Genomic DNA, 9,382 nt, shown 5'->3' with positions numbered 1-9,382 from the left:
CGGGGGGTCTTGCTTTGGTCCCTAGTGTCCCCAGAGCCTTGGGGAAGAGGAGCAAAAGGGTACCTGTGCTGAGAAACAGTTGCCCGGTCGTGCAGCACGGTGGGAAAAGTGGCCAGAAACCCCTTTGCCCTTTGGTTCTTCTGCCGAAGCCTTAATGCTGCCGACAAAGCTCATGGGCAGAGCCCAGAGATGTGGAGATCCCTGAACAACGTGTCCCTGGGGGTCTCCACAACTCCTCTCCCCGCCATGGACTGCCCTTTGCTTCCCGCCTGGGTGTTGCTGCTTGGGTTGTTGAGGGGTCCCAGGTGCCTCTTTAGCCGGCCCCTGCGGATCTCCTTCGGGCTGTGCCACTGCGGGGCAGGTTGGCTGGGCTTAGGGAGACCCCAGGACACGGGCACGTGGCAGCGTGTCACAGGGCCCTTTGTGACCCGCCATGATCCGAGCGCTGCGGATTGGACGGCGCAGGGCAGCGTGTCACAAGGCCCATTGTCACCCTCCAGGATATGAGCGCTGGCGGTGACGCAGCCACCCCACATTGCCCGGAGGACGGGACAGGACAGGGCTGCGAGGAGCCCCTGCGCAGCCACCTCCTTCCCTTCCGACCCACGTCTGTGGCACTTTTCCAAGGCGTCTCCCGTCCCCGTGGCAGGAGCCCTCGAGGCCAGGCCTCCTCAGTGGCATGGCAGAGAGATCCCCCAGCATGCCCTGGCTGGAGGAGGAGGAGGAGGAAGGTGCTGGCACTGCCCCAGCATTGCAGCCTGATGAGGAGGAAAAGGTGCAACCTCTGCAGGCTGGTGAGTGGCTGAGCTGGGCCACAGGGCTAGTGGCTGCAGCCAGCTCAACCCCATCCCATCCCATCCCATCCCATCCCATCCCATCCCATCCCATCCCATCCCATCCCATCCCATCCCATGCCCTGTGGACATCCGCAGGGAAAGAGGGGGCAGGGCTGTTCCCCACGGCCACGCTTTGCCCATGCTCCACCCAATGGGCAGCCCCAGCCCCAACCTGCAGCCAGAGAGAAGGGGTCCCCACCAGCCCCAGTCCTGGGGCTGCCCCTGCCTGCAGAGGGCAGGGCCCTCGGCTCCCTTCTCCAGCCTCTCCCACAGCCCCTCAGCTCTGCCTGTGCTCGGGCTTTGCCAGATCCACCCACTCGGGACCTGCCAGAAGAGGAAGAGGAGCAGGAGCAGGAAGACACCCGTGTCCGCTTCCACAGGAAAGCACAGGTACCGACAGCCGTGCTCGCCTGGGCTGGGCCTGCTCTCACTGGTCAGCCCAGCACCACCGCTGGAGCACTTGAGGGGACATCCTCCTCTTCCCTGCCCTTCCTTCACCTGCAGATGCTTTGGGAATCCCTCCAGCCCGCTGAGCGTGAAGCCACCACCATCGCGTCCATCAAGCACATGACAGACTCTGACTCGGTCGATGCAGAGGTTCCCGCTGCCATGCTGGATGTGCTTGTGGGAAGCGACCCCTCCAGTTTGCAGCAAGTAAGTAGCCTGTGGCCCCCCCAGGGATCCTGTGCCCCTTGAAGCCCAGGTCCGCTGGGCACCTGACAGCTTCTTAGGCCAGCAGAGGGTGGTGGGACGGGAAGCACTTCTCGGGGGAAGCTGGGGAAAGGGTTTGCTCTGGCAGCACTCCAACCCTCAGCCATGTCTCCTTCAGGTGCCGAGAATTGTGAGGTGCATCTACTGGTGGCTCGTGTTCAACACGGAAGGGGCTGCTGAGCACAGGCTGGACGGTGCCCTTCTGGAGCTGACCCGCGTGCACCCCCATGATGTGGTGGTGACCCTCCTGTGCTGTAGTCCATCGTGTGACACGTATGCAGCCCACCTGCCTCGAGGGCTCAGGGCTCACTTTTAGACCTTTAGAGCCCATCAGGCTGTAGAACCTGCCCCTGGCTGCCAGCCTGGGACCCCGCGGTTGCCCGGGCCACGGTGCTGTGGCCGAGACCGCGCTGACACGGAGCTCTGGGCTTGCAGAGCTGCTGCGACCATGTGGAGGGCGATGGCGTCCGAGAGCGCGACTGCCGAGAAGGTGCTGCTGGAGCTGCTCTGCGTGCTGGAGGACTGGCCGCTGCACAGCACGTCCACCTCCGATGGGAACGACAGCGACGTCTTTGCCCTGGCCGTGAGTTTCTGGGCCAGGCCTTTGCTCGCCCCCAGGGTCGCCTCTCTGGGCAGCTCTCCAGCCTGTGCCACCGCTGCATCCCCCTGCCTCGCGTGGTGGGCTGGGAACATGGCTTAGGGGCAGGTTGAGGGGCAGCCGGGCCAGGTGCTCCCCCTGCGTCTCCCGTGGCCCCAGGCAGCGCCTGAGCCTCACCCTCCTACGCTCGGGCCCTGCCATGGGGACGTCTTGGCACTGAGCACTGTCTCTGCGTGTTTTCTTCCCTGCAGGCAACCAGGGTGCTGCGGGAGATCCTCCGGCCAATGCTCTTCTTCCGAGGGTGGCTGAAGAAGCATTTCCCCCGTCTCTTCCTGGCTCTGCTCTTCCAAATTTTCTTCAGCACAGAGCAGATGCCAGAGGAGGTTGAAAGGTTCTGGAGGGAATGCCAGGAGGAAGACTGCCTTCCCACCACCCCCAACAGGTGCTCCACCCCAGTCCTCCCATCCCTCCCACGGCCCCGGGGCTGCGGCCAAGGCTCCCAGCGTGACCTGGGCTTTGCTCTGCACACAGGTTTGCAGTGCTGACCCTGAAAACGCTGCTCTGCTGTCTTGACCTTGAGGACGTGGTGTTTAAAGTGGAACGTAAGCGTGGCTGGGACACACTCCTCAAGGCAGAGACCAGACACTGGGCAATGGGTCTGCTGGCCAGGTGAGAGACCTCTTCTCCCCACTCCCCCTGCCATTCCTCCCTTGCAGATAGGGCACCCCGCCCAATCCAACCCCTCGGTCACGGAGCTGATGGGCAAACTCAAGGGGATGAAGAGAGTCTGTAGATCTTGGAAGGAGGGGATGGCCGCTTGGGAGGACTGTAGGACTGTTGTCAGAGGATGTAGGGAGGCAACTAGGAAAGCTAAGGCCTCCTTGGATTTCAGCCCTGCAATGGAGGTCAAGGACAGCAGAAAGGGCATCTTCAAATACCCTGCAGACAACACTAACACCAGAGGCACTGCAGGCCCACTGCTGAGCGAGGCGGGTGCCCTGGTGACAGAGGGTACAGAGAAGGCGGAGGTACCGAATGCCTCCTTTGCCTCTGTCTATCCTGCTGGAGCCTGTCCTCAGGAGCCGCAGAGCCCTGAGGCCCCAGAGGAAGTCAGGAGAAAGGAGGAGTTTGACTGGGTCGGTGAGGACTGGGTTGGGGGTCAGTTAAGCAAGCGGGACACACGCAATCAATCCGTGGGCCCCGACGGGATGCACCCACGGGTGCTGAGGGACTTGTCACCAAGGGATAGCTCAGCATACTGGAAAAGCCTGGGAGAGGTGGGCGCACAGGAGCAGCCACCTCCCAAAATGCCAGCGTGCCCTCCGGTGGGGCCTGGGCTGACGGCTGAGAGCAGGGGGCCTGTCTGCAGGCAGCCCCACCGAGGGCATCCTGCCGGGGCAACGCAGGAGGCGCTGAGGGCCAGTGACAGAGCGTGGGGGCATGAGTCCTGCTGGTGCTGGGCACTGCCTTTCTCCTGGGAAGGGGTGGTGGGGAAGGAGCAGGCCTCGGTGAGTCACTTCCAGGAGAGGTTTGCCCACGGTGCCGCCTTCCCCCTGCAGGGAGATGCGCAGACTGCCGAGCAGCGTACGCTCCCGGCTCTCGTGCCACCTGGTCGAAGCGCTCTGCAGGGAGGAGCTGCGCTGGGAGGTCCCCACCATGGCGTTCCTTGTCGAGGTGAGCCCGATGGCAAGCACCGCCGCGCTGAGCTGCCTCCCACCACTCTGCCCTCTCGGAGCTGCAGCTGCGGGGGGAGCCCAGCCAGAGGGGCTGGGGCAGAGGGTGGGCTCCGCCGCGTGCCCTTGGCCCCTTGCTGCTGGGGCGACACTTGTCCCCACCTGTGTTTCTGCCCGCTCTGTGCCAGCTCTCGCTCTGCCGTCACGGCTCCTCCCAGGCCCAGGAATCAGAGGCTGCCGAGGGCTGGCACAGAGCGGAGTGGGCGAGCGCCCTGCGCCCTGTGCCCCGCGGCGCAGGGCAGGGAGCCCAGGGGCTCTGCGCAGCCACTGCTGCCGTCGGGCTCAGCTGCCTGGGACGGTGCCCGTGCCCTGTGCTGGGGCCCTGCTGGCCCGGCAGGCCTGTCACTGCTCCGTGGGTTTCAGCTCCTGGCCTGCCCTGACGTCACGGGATGGGGTGACTGCATGCTGGAGCTCGTCCCAAGGCTCCTGCAGGGGGAGAGCAGAGAGATGCATCGCCTGGTGCTCAGAGTCCTCCTCGTGCTCTGCAAGACACCCTCGATGGTGAGAAGGGGGGCAGCCAGCTGAAGCCGTGCTGGCACGTGGGGCTGTGGAAGGGGGGCTGGGTAGCACCGTAGCTGGGACTTGGCCGGGCTTCGGGACCTGTGGCAGCTGCTCCCAGCGCCCCTGCCTCCCCGTGCACTGGCCCAAGTCCTTCGGGGCAGGCATCGGGCTTCTGGGCAGCGTGGCGTTGAGCCGCCAGAGCAGTTTGGGCAACGCAGCCTTTTAGGGCTTCACACTACGGCGTCGTGTTCCACACAGGCCCTCAAAGTGAAGCACCACCTGCTGCGAAGGCTCGTTCAGCTGCTGCAGGATGCAGATGCCGAGGTGGTCGGGATGACCCTCTCTGTTTTCAGCAAGGTGCTCCCGGCCAAACGCTGCCTACCTGCCAGCCCCACCATTCTGCAGCTTGCTCTCACGCTCCGGCTGCTCTTTGACCACGTAAGGCTTTGTGACCCCACCACGGGGGCTGGCGGCTGCCCGGACACATTGTGCCCTGCGGATCTTCAGAGCCGTGCCCAGGCGGGCCTGCAGCATCCCGTGCTGAGGTCTTGCCCTCTTCCTTTCCACCAGGAAGGCAACCATGTGCAGCTGCTCTCCATTTGCCTCTTCCAAGAGGTGATGGCACTTGTAGTGAAAGGCGGAAGAAAGCCACTGAAAAGGCATGTGGTCGGGAGCCTGCTCCCGCTCTTCTTCCACTTGCACAACGAGAATAAGCACGTGGCAGAGGTGAGGATTTCCGACCTCCACATGTCCAAAGACTTTTGCAGCTCCACCTCCGGGAGGTGGCTCCGCCGCCTCCTGCCCTGGTGCCTCTCGGACCGCAGCGCTCCAGCCTCCCCCTGCCCTTGGCCACAGAGCAGCAGCTCTGGGGGACCCCTGTCCCGCTGCCCCGGCTGCCCCAGGTGCCCGAGCTGGGGGCTGCCCCACTCCTCCGCCCGGGCACCGAACCCGCTGGCGGACGCGTTCCCCAGCTGCTGCCTCTTCCCGGCAGGGGCCAGGAAAGGCCCCGAGCCTGGCACGGGTGCAGGGGACGCAGGTCCTGTGCCCTGGGCAGCGGTGCCATCTCCCCGTCTCTGCTGCTCTGCAGGCCTCTCGGGAAGCCCTGCGTGAAGCTGCCGAGTTCCTCAGGAAGCGGAAGCTCGCGCTGCTGTTGGAGACGGAGCAGACAGGGGCCGTGGGCGAGTACCTGGTAAGGATGGCCGCGAAGCCCCAGATGCGGCCTGTGCGAGCCCCCTGCCCCCAATGCCCGGTGTGCGGGGCTGGCAGCTGTGCCCCTGCCCACGGCTGCAGCCCATCGCCGCCAGCCTGCACCCCACACGCTCCCTCCCCGCGGGCTCGTCTCCAGACTCCTCTCCCTCCCTGAGCCCGGGGGTGCCAACAGAGCCCTGGCCCAGCTGGGCTTTGGCAGAGGGTGGCACCGTGGATCCCCGGGGAGCACCCAGCCCCCTGCCTCCTCCAAAGCCCGGCACCAGCTGGCTGCTGGCCGGGGGGCGTGTGTGTCCCGGCAGGGGAGGCCAGTCCTGGGGGCAGGGACTGCCCGCCAAGGGGGACACGGCACCAACCCTTCCCTCCATCCCCTCGTCCTCTCTCCAGCTGGCAGAGTACAGCGGCAGAGCAGGCGAGTACCTGCACCAGTCCCTGCCGTACCTGCTGAGCCCACAGGAGTCCGTGCGAGAGGCGGCCGTCAGGTTCATGGGTGAGCCACGACCCCCCGGGGTCCCTCCCTGCCCCACTGCAGCTCGGCCCCAGCCCCGCCCGCTGCACCGGCAGCAGCAATCGGCCCTGCAGCTGCAGAGCCCCGAGCAGCCGGTGCGGGGCCAGGGCCCCCACGGGTCGCCCTGCTGCCCTCTCCCACCCCTGCCCTTGGGCGTCACGCTCGGGGAAGGCCCTGGGCTCAGCCCTGCCAAGGGGAGGGAAGCGGGTGGCTGGGCTGGCGGGGGGCAGCCGTGCTGCTGGGGCCAGCGGGGTTTGTGACGGGCTGGGTGTTCCTAGGGCTCCTCGGACACCGTGGCAGGGGGCAGCGGGAAGAACTCCACGTCATCTCCAAGGGTGAGTGAGGGCAGCGGGGCGGCAGCAGGGGCTGGCAGGGAGGAAAAAAGACCCCGGGCAGGGAGATGGGAGCCCTGTCTGGGCAGGGCTCTGCTGCCTGCGCGGACGACGAGCGGCACGGGCAGAGCAGGCAGAGATTTCAGGGGCACGTGGGGTCTTTGTGGCCAGCACCTTCCGGCGGCTCCCTCCTGGCCGTGGGAAGAGCTGGGCGGGTGGCCCTGACAGGAGGGGTTCCTGGGCTCCCCGCCGATCCGCGCTCTGCCTGATCTGACCTGGGCTCTGTCCCTCACTCTTCCAGTCCTTCAAGGCATGACCTACGACATCAGCCTCTCCGTGTCGAACCTGGCGGCTGAGACCCTGCTGCAGCTAAGAGCTGCCGAGAGCAATCCTTCCTCCCGATTCCGGCCGCTGCAAGACCGGCTCCGCAGGGCGTGGAGGAGGCTGCGCTGCCTGTGCTGCTGGAGCTGTGTGCAGAGCTGACGCCAGGGCCCCCACGGGCTCTGCCCTGAACAAGCAGTCCTGTTCCTTCACCTCGTCTGTGCGACTTTCCTTGGGGAGAACGAAACGGCGGAGGAGAACCCAGGTGCTGAAGCAACTGGGACCCTCGGGAGAGAGTGACCAGCCATGCCCGCTTTCCAGCAGCCGGTGGCGGCGCCGGACAACGCCGACCCCCTGTGGCCTGGCCACAGGCGCCAGCTGCTCTGCTGGCCTGCGAGAGCAAGAGGAGAGGCGAGGAAAACCTTCTGCCTCGCAGGCCCGCGCTCTTCAGCGCTCGCCTCTCCTGTGGCAAGGGGTGGCTCTGGTACGGCCCGCAGCTCCAGGCCGTTCCTGTCCCCGCGGCCTCTGGCCCACGGGCACTGGAGCTGCAAAAGTCTTTGGCCACAAGAGCTGGGTGAAGAGACGGAGTGGACGAGGGCGGCCTTAACGGGATCGTAGGAGCACGCTGTGCTGCAGGAGGCAGAGGAGAGAGCTGCGCTGGGAGAGAAGCCCCTCGGCCCTGCTCCGCTGGGTGACAGCCTCTTTCTCTGCTGGCCAACGTGCCTTCCCACGAGGGCTGGGTGCCCGAGGGGTGGGTGCCGCAGGCTCTGCCCCGGGCGCGGGAGCGTCCCGCGCCTGCTCTGGTGGCTGCTGTGGCAGCTTGGTTCCTTGAGGGGGGCAGGGACTGGCGCTCCCAGGGTGAGTTCTCAGCGTGACACGGACACTCCCCTCCAGCCCTTCAATCCGAAAGTGCCCGTGGGCCCTCCCCGGGAGCCACGGACAGGAGAGAAACGCTCCGTTAGCCGAGCCTGGTTTAAACAGCCACATCCCGGCCATTGCTTTGCCACCTCCCAACCCCCAGCGCTGCAGCCAAGAGACCCCCGTGGTCTGCAGCGACCCGTTCGGTGCGTGTGGGACCGCTCAGGGAAGGAAGCCCAGAGCCAAACACGCAGGGGACCCAGGTGCAGCAGCCGAGAGGGATGTCCACCCTGGGAGCCAGGAAGCCGCCCCTGCCCAAGGAGGCTCCCAGGCAAAAATGCTGTGATGGCCAGAGACAGGGGGGGACGGAGCAGCACACCCACTCCGTCTTGAACCGACTTTGGAAGGGCAGGGAGAGCTGAGATGGCTGCCAGGAGCCGGCCAGCGAGGGGCTGAGGGTGAGAGGGGCAACACTCTGGCTTCAGTTTTCGAGAGGAGAGAATGGAAATGCAGGGGGACTTTCTTCTTCGGCACCGTCTCCCGCCGCATTCTCCTAGGGAAGCCACCGCTCGTGGCGTACACAGGTGCCCTCGAAGCTGAGTTCAAAACCGGCTGCATGGCCGGGCCCAAAGCGTGCTGGGGAATGGAGTTCAACCCAGCTGGCGGCTGGTCACAAGGGGTGTCCCCCAGCGCTCAGTCCTGGGACCAGTCTTGTTGAACACCTTTATTGACGGTTTGGATAAGGGCATCGAGTGCTCCCGCAGGGAGCTTGCAGATGACACCAAATTGGGTGAGAGTGTTGGTCTGCTGGAGGGCAGGAAGGCTCTGCAGAGGGATCTGGACAGGCTGGATCGATGGGCTGAGGCCAGTGCCGTGAGGTTCACCAAGGCCAAGGGCCGGGTCCTGCCCTCGGGTCACACCAACCCCCGCAGCGCCGCAGGCTGGGGAGGAGCGGCTGGGAAGTGCCCGGCGGGAAAGGGCCTGGGGGTGCTGGTCGGCAGCCGGCTGGACACGAGCCGGCAGTGCGCCCAGGTGGCCAAGAAGGCCGGCAGCATCCCGGCCTGGATCAGCCATGGGGTGGCCAGCGGGAGCAGGGAGGGGATCTGTACTGGGCACGGGTGAGGCCGCCCCTCGAATGGTGGGTGCAGGTTTGGGCCCCTCCCTGCAAGAAGGACATGGAGGGGCTGGAGCGTGTCCAGAGAAGGGCAACGGAGCTGGGGAGGGGTCTGGAGAACAGGTCTGTGAGGAGCGGCTGAGGGAACTGGGGGTGTTCAGCCTGGAGAAGAGGAGGCTGAGGGGAGACCTCATCGCTCTCTGCAGCTGCCTGAGAGGAGGCTGTGGTGAGGGGGGGTCGGTCTCTTCTCCCAAGTAACAAGCGACAGGACGAGAGGAAACGGCCTCAAGCTGCACCAGGGCAGGTTTAGATTGGACAGCAGGAAAAGCTTCTTTACCGAAGGAGTAGTCAACCATTGGAACAGGCTGCCCAGGCAAGTGGTGGAGTCACCATCCCTGGAGGTGTTCAACAACCGCGTAGACGTGGCGCTTCTAGACACGGTTTAGTGGGCACGGTGGTGTTGGGTTGACGGTTGGACGTGACGACCTCAGAGGTCTCCTTCAGCCCAATGATTCCATGACTCTGTGACTCTGACATTCTAACCACATCTCAAAAGAAAGAGCAGGGCTTAGGGGCCACGCAGCAGGCCCACGGACGTGCCTGGCAGCCCTTCATCTTTCCTCCTTTCCTTCCCCAAAGGCCATCGCTCACCAAAAGAGGGAAA

General features: G+C 65.4%; 1 protein-coding gene across 1 annotated transcript; it reads left to right on the top strand.

Moving 5' to 3' along the window:
• Positions 1 to 700: 700 nt before the first annotated feature.
• Positions 701 to 6,908, top strand: LOC147412602 (maestro heat-like repeat-containing protein family member 6). Its single transcript, XM_086481183.1, is given in 17 exon segments — positions 701 to 794; positions 1,144 to 1,226; positions 1,341 to 1,490; positions 1,568 to 1,624; positions 1,626 to 1,649; positions 1,651 to 1,820; positions 1,983 to 2,130; positions 2,397 to 2,587; positions 2,677 to 2,814; positions 3,705 to 3,819; positions 4,242 to 4,379; positions 4,638 to 4,817; positions 4,950 to 5,105; positions 5,467 to 5,568; positions 5,973 to 6,075; positions 6,372 to 6,428; positions 6,727 to 6,908. Coding segments are annotated over 17 exon segments (2,088 nt in total).
• The last annotated feature ends 2,474 nt before the right edge of the window (positions 6,909 to 9,382 follow it).

The sequence above is a fragment of the Leptosomus discolor genome, unplaced genomic scaffold, assembly GCF_034619465.1.
Source record: "Leptosomus discolor isolate bLepDis1 unplaced genomic scaffold, bLepDis1.hap2 HAP2_SCAFFOLD_157, whole genome shotgun sequence".
In the NCBI taxonomy this organism is placed as follows: Eukaryota; Metazoa; Chordata; class Aves; order Leptosomiformes; family Leptosomidae; genus Leptosomus; species Leptosomus discolor.
Note: the sequence above shows the minus strand (reverse complement) of the source record. Positions and strands in the feature narration are given on the sequence as shown.